This window comes from Mobula birostris, chromosome 25 (genome assembly GCF_030028105.1).
Source record: "Mobula birostris isolate sMobBir1 chromosome 25, sMobBir1.hap1, whole genome shotgun sequence".
Lineage (NCBI taxonomy): Eukaryota > Metazoa > Chordata > Chondrichthyes > Myliobatiformes > Myliobatidae > Mobula > Mobula birostris.
In genome coordinates, this window is record NC_092394.1 from 54,191,848 (window position 1) to 54,208,138 (window position 16,291).

At 42.6% G+C, this 16,291-nt stretch overlaps 1 protein-coding gene across 2 annotated transcripts in view; it reads left to right on the forward strand.

Moving 5' to 3' along the window:
* Window positions 1-16,291, forward strand: part of prkrip1 (PRKR interacting protein 1) — a 40,771-nt gene extending 24,480 nt beyond the window's left edge. Inside the window, exons 5-7 of one of the 2 annotated variants that reach the window (XM_072243710.1) lie at window positions 2,230-2,297; window positions 5,858-5,987; window positions 7,430-16,291. In XM_072243710.1, the coding sequence (XP_072099811.1) occupies window positions 2,230-2,297; window positions 5,858-5,958 (169 nt within the window). In that variant the 3' untranslated portion in view covers window positions 5,959-5,987; window positions 7,430-16,291. Of the gene's footprint in view, window positions 1-2,229; window positions 2,298-5,857; window positions 6,136-7,429 lie in introns of those variants that run through there. The other variant, XM_072243709.1, reaches the window with a different exon arrangement.

The window sequence follows — 16,291 nt, forward strand, 5'->3', positions numbered from 1 at the left end:
CATACAAAACTGTTTCTGTTCATCAATATTTCTGGGATACTTTGCATGAACATCCCTCTTCAGGTCATGTCACAGCATCTCAATTGGGTTAAGGTCTGGACTCTGACTTGTCCATTCCAAACCACAAACTTGCTTCTTTTTAAACATACTGCTGTTGATTTACTCTTTTGTTTTGGATCATTGTCTTGTTACATCATCCAACTTCAGGTGATGGACCACTACTGTGACATTCTCCTGTAAAATGCCTTGATACAATTTTGAATTAATTGTTCCCTCAATGATTGCAAGCTGCCCATGCTCTGAGGCAGCAAAACAGCCCCAAGCCATGATGCTCTTTCCGCCATGTTTCACAGTTGGGATGAGGTTTTGGTGTTGGTGTGCAGTGCCCTTTTTCCTCCAAAAAGTCTTCTCTGTCCACAGAACATTGTCCCAGAAGCATTGTAGAACATCCAGGTGGTCTCCTGCAAACTTGAGACGAGCAGCAGTGTTTTTTTTTGAGAGCAGTGGTTTCCTCTGTGTTGACCTTTCATGAACACCATTCTTGTTTAGTGTTTTTTTACTTATAGTGTACACATGAATAGAGACTTTTGCAAGTTCTAGAGATTTCTGCAGGTCTATTGCTGTTACCCTTGTTTTTTTTTTTTCCCCACCTCCTTCAGCATTGCACCTTGTGCTGTTGGTGTGATCTGTGCAGGATGCCCACTCCAAAGGAGAGTTGCAACAGTACTGAATTTCTTCCATTTGTAGAAATTTCTCAGGTCTTTAGCAGTGCTTTTGTAGCCTTTTCCAGCTTCATGCATCTCTACAATTCTTCTAAGGTCTTTTGAAAGTTGTTTTGATTGAGGCATGATGCACATAAGCAGATCTTTGTTGAGAAGAGCAGGCTCTGTCAGTAACCTGACTTTGTGTGCCTTTTTTATAGGGTAGGACACCTCTGCAACCCACAGCTCCAATCTCATCTCATTCTGACTCCAAATAGCTTTCGTAGAAACCATTATCCCAGAGGATAATTTTATAATTTTTTTGAAAGTTGATTGTTTAAATGGTGTACTCAGTATTGATGAGAAGTACAATTATTTGTGTATTATTAGTTTAGGCAGATTATCTATTATTGTCACTTAGATGAAGATCTGACTACATTTTATGAATAATTAATGCAGAGTATCAGGTAAATGCAAAGGGTTCATAAACTTTTTCTTGCAACTATAGATGATGTTTAATCTGTTCTTAGCCACATAGTCTTAAGTGTAGAGAGAGTAGAGCAGTGGGCTAAGCATGCATCCTTGAGGTGTGCCTGTGTTGATTGTCAATGCGGCAGAGATGTTATCAACTTCTACTGACTATGGTCTCCTAATGAGGATGTTGAGAATACAATTGCTGAGGGAGGTACTGAGGTCCAAGTTTTGAAGCTTAGTGATTACTACTGAGGGGATGATGGTTTTCAGTGCTGATCTGTAATTGATAACCAGCTACATGACGTAGGTTTTGATGTTGTCCAGAGCAGAATGGAGAGCCATTGAAAGTGATGTATTTCCAAATGTTTCTTGTTTTATTTTTGACCAAAAGTCTTGTTTTGGAACATCACCACACTTTTAACATTGAAGTTTTTATGATAGTGGAACTTGTGTGTATGAAGCATCTTCTGGCAACGCGACTCCTTTGTAAATCAAGAAGTATCTGTACTTTAACACAACAGTGTGTAGTCAGATTTTGTACTGTTGGGGGTTTTACACTGATCAGATTTCTGCCTTGGAAGAACCTCTGTCATTACAATTCGAGTTGAATCATGGAGCAGGATTATCTCCCTCATGAATTAGCTGATCCCAGCCAGGACAATAAAAATTTGTCTGGAATTTGTCTGATGAACAAATGTCAGGTTCTGAGATTTTCTAAAGCTCATCGGCCTGAAACATCGACTGTTTACTCTTTTCCATAGATGCTGCCTGGCCTGCTGAGTTCATCCAACTTTTTGTGCGTATTACTTTGACTTCCAGCATCTTTAGATTTTCTCTTGTTTGTGAGTCATTTTTCATTGTCAGTTTACCCAGATCAAAATTCATTTGGATCCAATTTATGAGAATGATAATTGTCACTGATATACTGAGGCATGGCCCACTAAGTTGCAATCTAACTCAACCCCATATTCTTTTCCCTGCTAGCAATGTATTATCTGTTGTGTTTCGGGTACTTAAGGTGCTTGTATTTCAAGGTTTGCTTTTCTTACTACAGTCAGAAGTTAAAACAAAAGAAAATTTTGGCGAAGAAAGCCAAGCAGGAGCAGACAAAAGCAACAGACGGTAAGTGATCAATGTTTCCTCAACCTCCCCTCTGTTTCTGAGCTGTCAAGCTAACCACCTGTCCTGGAGTAGAAAATTCCTTTAGTTTGTTATTGAGAAGATTGAGTCTTTGATTTTTATCACAAACTTTGTTTTTAGTTGTTTGTAATCAGGGCCATACCTGACCTCAAAATCATAAAAAAAGCAAAAGCTGCTAATTTGTTGTGGTTAAGCAGCATGTGTGAGGAGAGCGAGAGGTGTGACGAATTGAACTCTGTGGTCCATATCTGGAACAAGCTGAAGCTGAGAAGTGAAGATGACAAAATCTCACCTTCAGCATACACTATTTGCTGCAGATAAACTCAGATGATGCAGTACTTAACATGAAAGGCTTAAAGAAGCATAATTGGCAAATTTGATACTGCCTCTGCTGGTGAGAATGTTCCACCTGCCCCATGATGTGCTCTGGTTGCTTGGCTGACATGGAGTTTACCAACTTTCGACAGATGACATTTTTATCTGGGTGCTGTGCAGCAGACTGTGCTGGGGAACCATGCAGTTTGCAATGTCCTCTTGTTTTATTGGTGGAAAAACATGGTAACAATCCTGTAGGATTGTTCCTCATTCGTTTCACAAGTTTGTTGAATTCAATCCAATTTTGTGCTAATGCTAATCTCAGTGATGTTTTGACACACTAAAACTGAATGGAAACTTACCTCAATTTGTGGATAATTGTGATATAACTGGAAAGTTAAAAAGCACAGAAATGAGCCTTTGGCTCAATTCCATGCACAACAAGATTCCCATCTAAGCTAGTCCTATTTGCCTGTATTTGGCCCATATTCCTCTAAACCTTCCCTGTCCATGAACCAAGTGCATTTTAAATATTATTAATCTCCCTGCCTCAACCACTTCCTCTGATAGCTTGTTTGAAAAACTGACCGTTCTCTGGGTGAAAAAGTTGCTCCTCAACTCCCTCTCACCTTAAACTCGTGTCCTTTAGTTCTTGACTCCTTAGCCTCGGGAAAAATTCACCCGATCTATGCCATTCAAGACTTTATATGTTCATAAAAGATGACCCCTTATTAGTTGTGCTCCAATGAATAAATCCCAATTTGCTCAACCTCTGTCCATAGCTCAGTCATTTGAGTCCCTGCAATATCCCTGCAAGTCCCTGCAGCTGGAAAAATGGGCTGAAAAATGGCAGATGGAGTTTAATACAGACAGTTGTGAGGTGTTGTACTTTGGAAGGACAAACCAAGGTAGAACATACAAGGTAAATGGTAGGGCACTGAGGAGTGCAGTAGAACAGAGGGATCTGGGAATACAGATACAAAATTCCCTAAAAGTGGAGTCACAGGTAGATAGGGTCGTAAAGAGCTTTTGGTACATTGGCCTTTATAAATCAAAGTATTGAGTGTAAGAATTGGAATGTTATGGTGAGGTTGTATAAGGCATCGGTGAGGCCGAATTTGGAGTATTGTGTGCAGTTTTGGACACCAGATTACAGGAAGGATATGAATAAGATTGAAAGAGTGCACAGAAGGTTTACAAGGATGTTGCCGGGACTTGAGAAACTGAGTTACAGAGAAAGGCTGAATAGGTTAGGACCTTATTCCTGGGGGCGTAGAAGAATGAGGGGAGATTTGATAGAGGTATATAAAATTATTATGGGTGTAGATAGAGTGAATGCAAGCAGGCTTTTTCCACTGAGGCTAGGGGAGAAAAAAAAAAGAGAAGATATGGGTTAAGGGTGAAGGGGGAAAAGTTTAAAGGGAACATTGTAGGGGGGGCTTCTTCACACAGAGTGGTGGGAGTGTGGAATAAGCTGCTAGGTGAAGTGGTAAATGCGGACTCACTTTTAACATTTAAGAAAAACTTAGGACAGGTATATGGATGAGAGGTGTATGGAGGGATATGGTCCGGTGCAGGTCAGTGGGACTAGGCAGAAAAATGGTTCGGTACAGCCAAGAAGGGCCAAAAGGCCTGTTTCTGTGCTGTAATGTTCTATGGTTCTATCCTTGTAAATCCCCTTTGCATTCTATCCAGCATAATGCCTTTCCTATTGGCGGGTGTCCAAAACAGAACACAATATTCTGAACGTGGCTTCACCAGTGTATTGTACAGCTGCAACGTGACATCCTAACTTCTATACGCAGTGCCTTGACTGATGAAAGACAGTCTTCTTCACCACCCTGCTTACCTGTGATATCACTTTCAGGGAAAAGTGTGATGGAGTAGCTTGGCTGGAGACTTAGGATGATATCTGATTCTACGTGGAGCGAATTGACAGCCGAAGCCAGGTTTCTTTTATGATAGGGATCTCAGAAGGGAGCTGAGATGGATCAACTATTTGACAATGTAGATGGGTGTGACTGCTTCAGCCTTGTGCCAAGCATGTTCTTGGATGTCTGACATCCTGTCAGCTTTAAAAGTGTTCACAATCATTCACACCTGGATATAGCCAGATTTTGATCTCTCTGTTAGTTGCCTCAGCAAGTATCTATAACTGACCCTCCAGCTTTCTGTGTTGTTGTTTTCTCTATGCATTAGTTATTTTCCCATTGTAATCCAATCAGTTCATGTTCACTCTAAATGGGGAGGGAGCTTTGAATTGCTGTGGTTCTGCTTGTCAGAGCAATATATTATGGGTGGTATAAGTAATATGAGCAGTTTGTAATTTTCTGAAGCAGCTGAAGGTGCATTAAACTGTTAGCTGAAGATATTACACTGTTTCACTGTTAAAAAGAAGGTACTCCCCCTACCCCCCGCCCTCGACCTCACTATCTCCATTACAACAGTTAGGAGGGACCAGCTCTATTAAAAAAGTCTATAACGTTATGAAAGAAGTAGATGCTTAGATACGTTGTTGTGGTGGGCATATCTAAGGTGAGAGTTGTGGGATGATTTGAGTGAGAACTTTCTCACCTGGAGGATGTTGGGTCCTGGAACTCGCTGCCTAACGGGGTAGAGGCAGAGGCTGTCACAGTGTCATGCAGCATCTGGACAGGCACTTCAATCACCACAGTGTAGTTGGCTATGAACCTGCTGTGGGAACTGGGACTGGTATATATGAAACACACACAAAATGCTGGAGGAACTCAGCAGGCCGGGCAGCATCTGTGGAGAAAAGTACAGGCGACGGCCCGAAACATTGATTGTACTTTTTTTCCCATAGATGCTGCCTGACCTGCTGAGTTCCTCCAGCATTTTGTGTGTGTTGCTTGGATTTCCAGCATCTGCAGATTTTCTGTTTGTGATCTGGTATACATGAAGGTGGTGGGCCGAAGAGCCCGTTTTTGTACTGTACAACTGGGATTGGATCCGTGTAAAACCAGCTTTCGATTTGTCTGTATGGCCCTTCTCCACACAACACAACGACCGTGATTTTAGAGCCCATTTGAGGAGAGTTATTACATGGTACGTGATTTTTAGCTCCATTATTTATTTGCAGTAAGGAAAACTCGACTTACTTTGCATTAACCAACTTCATAATAATTTTAAATTGTAAGAAAGAAAATGATCGAAGGTAGAATATCCAAGATCCTTCAGAGTGAAATATTTTTCAATCTATGCTTCAGGGTCTGAAACTTCAGGCAGTGGTGAAGACGAGGGGGTGGAAAGTCCAAACGAGGAAACAGATGACACAGAAGCACCAAGCTTTATCATGGGTGGCCGATGACCTTCGTTGTGTAGTTTTTTTGTTATACGGTATTTGCCATTCGAATAGAAAATACATTGCTGTGTCCTGAATGTTGTACTATTTATTTAATGTGGAAAGTTAATTAACATTTTATATGAAGCTTTGTGATTAACATGTATATATGGAGCTCAGTAAAATTATTTTAATCAAATGCCATTGTTGGTTAGATGTCTGATATTTACAAAACGAAGCTTTCCAATGAACTGCCTTCTCCCCTTGAATTCTCACTATTACCTCTTTCTAAAATTTGCATCACCCACCCTGCTGCCTCTGGCCTCTGCTGCTTCCTGAGGCAGTAAGGCAGTGCGGGTGGTGGAAGAAGGGGCTCCGTACGTAGTGTCAAAGCAGCATGCTGTGCAGGCGTGATGAGATCTACCCCCCTCTACCTCCCTCAGAGGTTTTGGAACTATTCTAAATATCAGTTAGCAAGTTAGAGACATATAAATTAATAAAAATTCTTTAAAATAAAACATTTCTCAAGGCAGTTTAAAAACCTGAAGTTCATTAAAGAAATAATTCAGGTAGTTGATTATGTGGCGGAGACCTCCATCCTGATTAAAAACTGAGGAGCAGGATGCAGAGTGCCTCTCGCCCCACTGCTCAGTGTGTCAGAGTTCTGCCACTGGACTGGATGGTGGACGGGGAGTTGGGTACACTGGCAGCCAGCTTCCAGCTGTTCTGTTTGTCTGCCGTTGTTTGGGTTGATTTGACTTGCCTGGATTCCACACAGTGAAAGATGCTGCACATTGACCTTACACTGTGGAATCTTTACCTGCCTTATTCCCAAGGACCTTTTGCCTTTAATGTCAGGGGAACAAGAAGAGAAAAGAGAATAGGAGAGGACTGAAAGTGGGATCAGATGACAGACTCAACAACGTACATTGGGAGAGAAGGGAGTGTAACTTGCACACTGTAACTGACTTCGGGTTGTCTCAAAGTGCTTCTGAGGTATAATCACTGCTGTTAATGTGAGAAATCATTTCTAAGCATGAGGAAAAGTATAGTGAAACAGAAGTCTCATTAACTTGTTTCGTTTCAGTATGGTGATGGTACTGGATCTGTACCAATCTTTCCTGAGATGAGCAACCCAAACCTGAATGACCTGTGACCAGCTCTCTGGAACTGTTGTCATGCTGTAGATTTGTATTTTAAACCATTCATGCACTCAATGTCCAATTCCTACCCGTCCTACTGTAAATTGTTTATGGCAACCATGATCCTTCTTTCAGTTGCATATATTATTTCTTAAAACATTATACATCCTGTCTCACTTCTCCATTTACACTGCGTTCCTACTCCTGTGTTTAAAGAGGGTAGCTCGCTTGTCGTAAGATGGATTCAGCATTTGTTTTACTTGTGCATCACTTGGGTTCCCTTACAAAACAAAAACAAAAATTCCTCACAGTTCATTGGCACACTTGACTTAACCTGAATTTTGTTTTGCTTCTAGAGACAGTGGAGTCTTGGAGTGTGACTACTGCCAACTTTCCTCATTTCCTTGTTTGTTGCCTCCCACCCAGCTGTTTCCCTGAGTGTTTACATGAAGAATCACTCTTAAAGGGCTTTTCTTTTTTAAAAAAAAAGGAAATGTGACATAGTTAATTTTGACATTCTATTAAAACTGCAAATGTAAATAAATTGGTTTAGTTGATTGGAGTACTGCGCAGACACAAAGAAGCATTCCGGTGCAGGTCCTGCGAAGAGCTTATAAAATCCAGGAAGATTTTTGACGGGAGTCATTGATTGAAGCAATGCACAGACACAACAGAAGTGTTCCCGAGCAAGTCCAGTGAGGAGCTTTAAAATTCCAGTCTCTATAAAAGAAAGGCCCGCCTAGCAGGGCGGTCGTCGTCAGAGGAGTAAGGTCTCGGTTCAAGAAGGCTTTGGCGGGAACAGGTGGAGGCAAGGTAAGTAGGTGAGTTCATTACTTACTTTTTTCTTATTTAACTATTGAGAGAATAGGGGATATGTCTACAGAGCTAGTGTTCTGTTCTCAGTGTCAGATGTGGAATTTCCAGGAGACTATCAGCCTCCCCAATGGCCGCATCTGCACCAGGTGCATCAAGATGCAGCTCCTTAGAGACCATGTTAGGGAACTGGAGCTGCAGCTTGATGACCTTTGGCTTGTTAGGGAAAGTGAAGCGGTAATAAACAGGAGCAACAGGGAGGTAGTCATCCCATTGTTACAGGAGACAGATAAATGGGTGACCCTCAGGAGAGGGAAGGGAGAATGTCTGATAGTGCAGAGAACCTCTGTGGCTGTCCCCTTCAATAATGAGTTCTCCATTTTGAGTACTGTTGGGGAGGATGACCTACCTGGGGGAAGCAACAGCAGCTGTGCCTCTGGCACTGAGGATGGCCCTGTAGCTCAGAAGGGTGGGGGAGCTAGAGAGGATGGCAGCAGTAGTAGGGGACTCTAGCTGTGGGACAGATGGGGGATTCTGTGGATGTAAAAGGGAAAACGGACAGTAGGTTGCCTCCCAGGTGCCGGGGTCCATGATGTTTCTGAACGTGTCCACAATATTCTGAAAAGGGAAGGTGAGCAGCTAGAAGTCGTGGTACATATTGGTATCGACATGGGTAGAAAAAGAGGGGAGGTACTGAAAAAATAATAAAGGAGTTAGGAAGAAGATGAGAAGCAGGATCTCAAGGGTAGTAATCTCGGAATTGCTGCCTGTGCCACTTGACGGTGTGGATAGAAATAGAATGAGGTGGCAGATAAATGCGTGGCTGAAGAATTGGATCAGGGACAGGGATTCAGTTTTCTTGGATAATTGGGACCTCTTGTGGCCAGGTGTGACCTGTACAAAAGGGAGGGGTTGCACTTGAATCTGAGGGGGACCAATATTTTTGTGGGCAGGCTTACTAGAGCTGTTGGGAGTGGTTTAAACTAATATAGCAAGGGGATGGGAACCAGTATGATCGAGCTGAGGATGACAAGTAGATGGTGGGTGTAATAAGGACAAGCCAATGATGGGTACAAATGCAGACAGAGCAAAGGAATTTGTACCAAAGAGGCAAAATTCAAAAGGGTGAAGAATGCAGGACTGAAGGTGTTGTATTTAAATGTGCATAGTATTTGGAATAAGGTGGATGAACTCCTGGTGCAGTTGGAGATTGGTCGGTATGACGTGAGCATCACTGAGTTGTGGCTGAAAGAAGGCCATAGTTGGGAGCTTAAGATCAAAGGATATACTTTGTATTGAAAGGACAGTCAAGAAGGCATAGGTGGTGGTGTAGCTCTGTTGCTAAGAGAAGGAATTACATTTTTAGAAAGAGGTGACAGGGTCTGAAAATGTTGAAACTGCAAGGGTAAAAAACACCATTCTGGGAATCATATAGGTGTCGAAATAGTAGGCAAGATGTGGGGTTGAGATTGCAAAGGGAGCTGGAAAGAGCATGTAATGAGAATGTTACAATGTAATGGGGGACTTAAATATGCAAAGGGATTGGGATTGCAAGAGAGGAAATTGGTTGAATGCTGATGAAATGGCTTTTTAGAGTAGCTTGTGCTGGAGCCTACTTGGGGGAAAAGGCTATCTTAGATTGGGTGTAATTAGGGATCTTAGGGAGCTTAATGTAAAGGAACTCTTAGGAGACAGTGATTATAATATGATTGAATTCATACTGCAATTTGAGAGGGAGAAGCATAAGTCACGTCTCAATGTCACAGTGGAATAAAGGGAATTACAGAGGCATGAGAGAGGAGGTTGGCCAGGTGGACTGGAAGAGGATACTGGCGGGGATGGCAGCTGAGTAGAGGTGGTTGAAGTTTCTGGGATTAGTTCACAAGGCGCAGGTTAGATATGTCCCACAGAAGAAATTGTCAAATGGCAGAGGTAGGCAACTGTGGCTGACAAGAGAAGTTAAGGACTGCATAAAAGCCAAGGAAAGCCTGGAGGCACTTGACAAGGTAGGCCAAAGCCAGCATGGTTTCCTGAAAGGAAAATACTGCCTGACAAACCTACTGCAATTCTTTGAGGAAATTACAAGCAGGCTAGACAAAGGAGATGCAGTAGACATGGTGTACTTGGATTTTCAGAAGGCCCTTGACAAGGCGTCGCACATGAGGCTACTTAGCAAGATAAGAGCCTGTGGAATTACAAAAAGTTACTAGCGTGAGTGGAGCATTGGCTGGTGGGAAGAAAACAGTGGGAATAATGGGATCCTGTTCTGGCTGTTGCTGGTTACCAGTGGAGTTCCACAGGGGTTGGTGATGGGACCGCTGCTTTTTACGATGTATGTCAATGATTTGGACTACGGTATTAATGGATTTGTGACTAAATTTGCCGATGATACAAAGATAGGTGGAGGAGCAGGTAGTGTTGACGGAGAGCCTGCAGAGAGTCTTAAATAGTTCAGGGGAATGGACAAGGAAGTGGCAAATGAAATATAATGTTGGAAAGTGTATGGTCATGCACTTTGGTGGAAGAAATAACTGAGCAGACTAATATGTAGATGGGGAGAGAATTCAAAATGCAGAGATGTAAAGGGACTTGGGAGTCCTTGTGCAAGATACCCTAAAGGTTAACCTCCAGGTTGAGTTGGTTGTGAAGAAGGCGAATGTAATTTTGGCATTCATTTCTAGAGGTATAGAATATAAGAGCAACAATGTGATGTTGAGGCTCTATAAGGCACTTGTAAGACCACACTTGGAGTATTGTGTGCAGTTTTGGGCTCCTTGTTTTAGAAAGGATGTACTGACGTTGGAGAAGGTTCAGAGAAGATTCACGAGAATGATTCCAGGAGTGAAAGGGTTACTGTATGAGGAACGTCTGGCAGCTCTTGGGCTGTATTCCCTGGAGTTCAGGAGAATGAGGGGGGATCTCATAGAAACATTCCAAATGTTAAAAGGCCTGAATAGATTAGATATGGCAAAGTTATTTCTCATGGTAGGGGATTTTTGGACGAGAGGGCACGATTTCGGGATTGAAGGGCGCCCTTTTAGAACTGAGATGTGGAGAAATTACTTAAGTCAGAGGGTAATAAGTCTGTGAAATTTGATGCCACGAGCAGCTGTGGAGGCAAAGTCTTCGGGCGTATTTAAGGCAGAGATAGGTAGGTTCTTAATTAGCCAGGGCATCCATCGAAGGGTATAGGGTGAAAGCAGAGGAGTGGGGATGACTGGAAGAATTGGATTGAATGATTGGGCTGAATGGCTTACTTCTCCTATATCTTATGGTCTTATGGAAAGGGTATACAAGGTAGCTGGTGAGTGGGAAGCTGGATGATTAGGAAGCTTTTAAAATCCAACAAAAGGCAACTAAAAAGCTATAAGAAGGGAAAAGATGAAATCCGAAGGCAAACTAGCCAATAATATAAAGTAGGATACCAAAATTTCTTTTAGTTATATGAAGAGTAAAAGGGAGGTGAGAGTTGACAATGGACCACAGGAAAATGATGCTGGTGAGGTAGTAATGGGGGACAAAGAAATGGTAGATGAACTCAATTGCATCAATCTTCACTGTGGAAGACATTAGCAGTGTGCCAGAGGTTCGTGAGTGTCAGGGAGCAGGATTGTGTGCCTTTGTTGTTATAAAGGAAAAAGTGCTAGGCATAGTCAAAGGTCTTAAAGTGTATGCAATGGACTACATCCTGGAGTCCTGAGAGAGATTGCCAAAGAGATAACAGATGTATTGGTCCTGATCTTTCAAGAATCACTTGGTTCTGGCATGGTTCCGGAGGGCTTGAAGTTTGCAAATGGCACTCCGTTCTTTAAGAAGGGAAGGAGGCAAAAGAAAGGAAATGACAGGCCAGTTAGCCTAACCTCAGTGGTTGGGAAAGTGTTGGAGTCTATTATTAAGGATGAGGTTTCGATGTACTTGGAGAACAATGATAAAATAAGTCAAAATCAGCATGGTGTCAAATGATAATGATGTGGCCTACAGGGAAGAAGTTATCTCTCTGACACAGTGGTGTCAAGATAACAACCTCTCCCTCAATGTCGCAAAAAGAAAGGAGCTGTTTGTGGATTACAGGAGGAATGGATCTGGGTTTGAGAGGGTAAACAACATCAAGTTCCTTGGCATCCACATCACCGAGAACCTCACATGGTCTGTACACAGCAGTGCCTCTTTCACCTCAGAAGGCTGAGGAAGTTTGGTATGGGCCCCCAAATCCTAAGAACTTTCAACAGGGGCACAATTGATGCATCCTGACTGGCTGCATCACTGTCTAGTATGGGAACTGTACCTCCCTTAATCATAGGACTCTACAAAGAGTGGTGCTGACAGCCCAGTGCATCTGTAGTTGTGAACTTCCCATGATTCAAGACATACAAAGGCAGCTGTGTAAAAAGGGCCCGTAGGATCATTGGAGACCCGAGTCACCCCAACCACAATCTATTCCAGCTCCTACCATCCGGGAAGCGGTACCGCAGCATAAGAGCCAGGACCAACAGGCTAACTTCAGTGAGTCTCAGTGACAGCTTCTTCCAGTAGCCATCAGACTGTTTAACTCACACTGATTTGAGTGTATTCTATGTTACATTGACTGTTCTATTTATTATAAATTACTATGATTGCACATTTAGACAGAGATGTAACGTAAAGATTTTTACTCCTCATGTATGTGAAGGATGTAAGAAATAAAGTCAATTCAATTCAAAGGGAAATCTTGCCTGACAAATCTGTTTAGAGTTCTTCGAGGAAGTAACAAGCAGAGTGGACAAAGACGAGAGAGTGGATGTCATTTACTTTATTTTATTTTCGGACGACATTTGATAAGGTGCCACACATGAGGCTGCTTAACAAGATAAAATCATGGCGTTACAGGAAAGATACTAGCATGGATAGAGGAACGGCTGACAGGCAGGAGGCAGCGAGTGGGTATAAAAGGGGCCTTTACTGGTTGGCTGACAGTGACTTGAGGTGTTCCTCAAGGTCACTATTGGGACTGCTACTTTTCACATTGATTGTCAATGATTTAGATCATGGAGTTGGTGGCTTTGTGGCAATGTTTGCGGATGATATAAAGATAGGTGGAGGGGTAGGTAGTACTGAGGAAGCAATGTGATTGCAGCTGGACTTAGACAAATTGGAAGAATGGGAAAAAAAGTGGCAGATGGAATACAGAGATGGGGAATGAATGGTAATACATTTTGGTAAAAGAAACAATAGTGCAGACTATTATCTAAATAATAGTTCAAACATCAGAGATGCAAAGGGACTTGAGTCTCAGAAGGTTAATTTACAGGTCGAGTCTTTGGTAAAGAAGGCAACTGCAATGTTTGTATTATTTATTTCAAGGGGAATAGAATATAAAAGTAAGGAGATAATGCTGAGGCTCTATAAGACACTAGTCAGGCTGCACTTGAAGTATTGTCAACAGTTTTGGGCCCCATATCTCAGAAAGGGTGTGTTGTCATTGGAGAAAGTACAGAGGAGGTTCACGAGAATGATTCTGGGAATTAAGGGGGCTAACATATAGGAAGCGTTTGGTAGCTTAGGTCTGCACTCACAGGCATTTAGAAGAATGCGTGGGGATCTCATTGAAATCTACCGAATGTTGAATGGACTAGATATGGTGGATGTGGAGAGGATGTTTCCTTTTGTGTGAGTATCCATAACTAGAGGGCACAGCCTCAAAATTGAGGGGAACGGAGGTAAGGAGAGTGGTGAATCCGTGGAATGGTCTGCCACAGGCTGTGATGGAGGCCAAGTCCGTGTGTATATATAAGGCTGAAGTTGATTGTTTCCTGATTGGTCAGGGCATCACAAGAATATGGCGAGACGGCAGGTGTATGGGGTTGAGTGGGATCTGGGATCAGCCATGATGGAATGGCGGAGAAGATTCATTGGGCTGAATGGCCTAATTGTGCTCCTATGCTTTATGGTCTTATAGTCTTAGTATTTTTCCGTATACCAAGGTACGGAGGTGAGTGTTTGGATGTATAAATTGAATTAGGTGTTACTTTTGACATTATCTCTTGCAGTAAGCTGATCTGGAAGTTAGGGTCATAAGGTTCTGGGCTGAGCCAACCAACTGGATACGAAGTTAGCTTGGTGGTTAGAGTTGCAGGTTTGTTTGGCAGACCAGAGACCTGTGACCCAGTAGTTTCCCACAGGAATTGATGCTGGGTCATCTGCTGTTTGTCTTCTATCTTAACAATTTGGATGTAAACATAGGTGACATAATTAGTAAATTTGCAGATGACATTAAAACTAGTGGTATAGGAGATAAATGAAGAAGTTTGTCTAAGGTTACAGCAGGATTTAAATCAATTGGGGAAGAGGGCCAAGAATTTGCAGGTGAAATTGAACAGACAACTGCAAAATGATGCAGTTAAGTTTGGTTGGTTTCAGATGGTTAAGTTAAACCAGGTTAGGACTCGCACATTAAATGGCAGGGCCCTGCGGAGTGTTGTGCAACAGAGACCTGGGAGTTTTGATATATAGTTCCTTGAAAGTGGCGATACAGGTGTTTAGGACAGTGAAGAAGGTGAATGGCATGCTTAACTTACTGGGTCAGGGCAGTGAGTATAGGAGTTGGGATGTCATGTGGGAGCTGTACCAAAAATTGATGAGACTGTACTTGCAAATTGTGTGTCATGCTGCTCATCTAGTTATAGAAAAGTTGTGACTAAGCTGGAAAGGGTGCAGTAAAGATTCACAGCGGTGTTAACTGGATCAAGAGAGCTTGAGTTATTGGGAGAGACTGAATAGGCTGGAACTGTTTTCTCTGGAGTGAAGGAGGCTGATAACTTATACAGTTAATAAGATAACAAGGGCACCAGTAAGGTGAATGATTGTAGTTGTGTTCCCAGGGTAGGGGAATCTAATACTAGCAGGTATAGATCAGGGATGGGGGAAGATTTAAAGGGAACCTGGTGGTCTGTGCATTGAATGAACTGTCAGAGGAAGTGGTAGAGGCTGGTACAATCACAACTTTGGGATGAGCTAGGTGGGCACAGTGGTCAGAATGGATTCATTGGGCCGAAGGGGCTGCATTTGTACTGTATTGCTCTATGGCTCTGTTTCCAGCATCCACATTTTTTTTGATTTACACTATTAAACTTCTGGTTTAAGATGGCGCTTCTAAAGGTGGGCGACAACACACTGGTTGTTTTCAAAGCAAGAAATTCGACTAACTACTCAATATTGTGTACAGTTTTGGTCTCCAAATTTGAGGAAGGACATTCTTGCTATTGAGGGAGTGCAGCGTAGGTTCACAAGGTTAATTCCCGGAATGGCGGGACTGTCATATGTTGAAAGATTGGAGCGACTGGGGTTGTATACACTGGAATTTAGAAGGATGAGAGGGGATCTGATTGAAACACATAAGATTATTAAGGGATTGGACACGCTAGAGGCAGGAAACATTGTTCCCGATGTTGGGGGAAGTCCAGGACCAGAGGCCACAGTTTAAGAATAAGGGGTAGACAATTTAGAACTGGGTTGAGGAAAATCTTTTTCACCCAGAGAGTTATGGATCTGTGGAATGCTCTGCCTCAGAAGGCAGTGGAGGCTAATTCTCTGGATTCTTTTAAAAAAGGAGTTAGATACAGCTCTTAAAGATAGCGGAGTGAAGGAATATGGGGAGAAGGCAGGAAAAGGGTACTGATTGTGGATGATAAGCCATGATCACAGTGAATGGTGGTGCTGGCTCGAAGGGCTGAATGGCCTACTGCACCTACTGTCCATTAATAACACTTTTTAGAAAATTGTGGTAAACAATGACCTCAATAGGCGAATGAAGGCAATGCAGATCTCAGGGTAGAGGCATGTGGGTGCTAGACAGTTGGAGTGAGGTGAACTTCGGAAATGAAGTTGGAGCGAGCAAGAGTGGAGAAAAGTTGAAGTGAAATTGTTTCAGAGCCTGTCCATCTAAACAGGGAGTGAGATTTGATCCATCTAAGCACTGTGCTGATTTGGAAAGGTCGAGTACGGGCTGAAGTAGTCCAGAGTGTATCGCTACAGCAGGGTGCTTGGAGAATTCAAACACTGGACCCGATGGGCTGAAAAAGCAGGGTGTCAGGACCGAAGACAGGCGTCAATCCATTTCTGCTTCGTGATGCTTTACTCCATTCTCCTTGACATTAAAGCTGAGGCTGTGAGACTGCTCTGGCTGCTAAATGCTCTGTGCCTGTGAGCTTCATGGAGATTTTCCCCTCTATATGATGAACTGAGACCGAGGCTATGGGCCTATTCCAGCTGTTTCAGGATTTGGGTCTATTGACTCAATTTGGTTCGGAATGCTGTCACTTGCTTTTATTGTTTGCATGATTAGTGTTTTTTTTCTTCTCTGCATATTGTGTATTGGTCTTTTTTTAAATTGGGTTCTTTCAGGTTTCTTGTGTGGCTGCCTGTAAGCA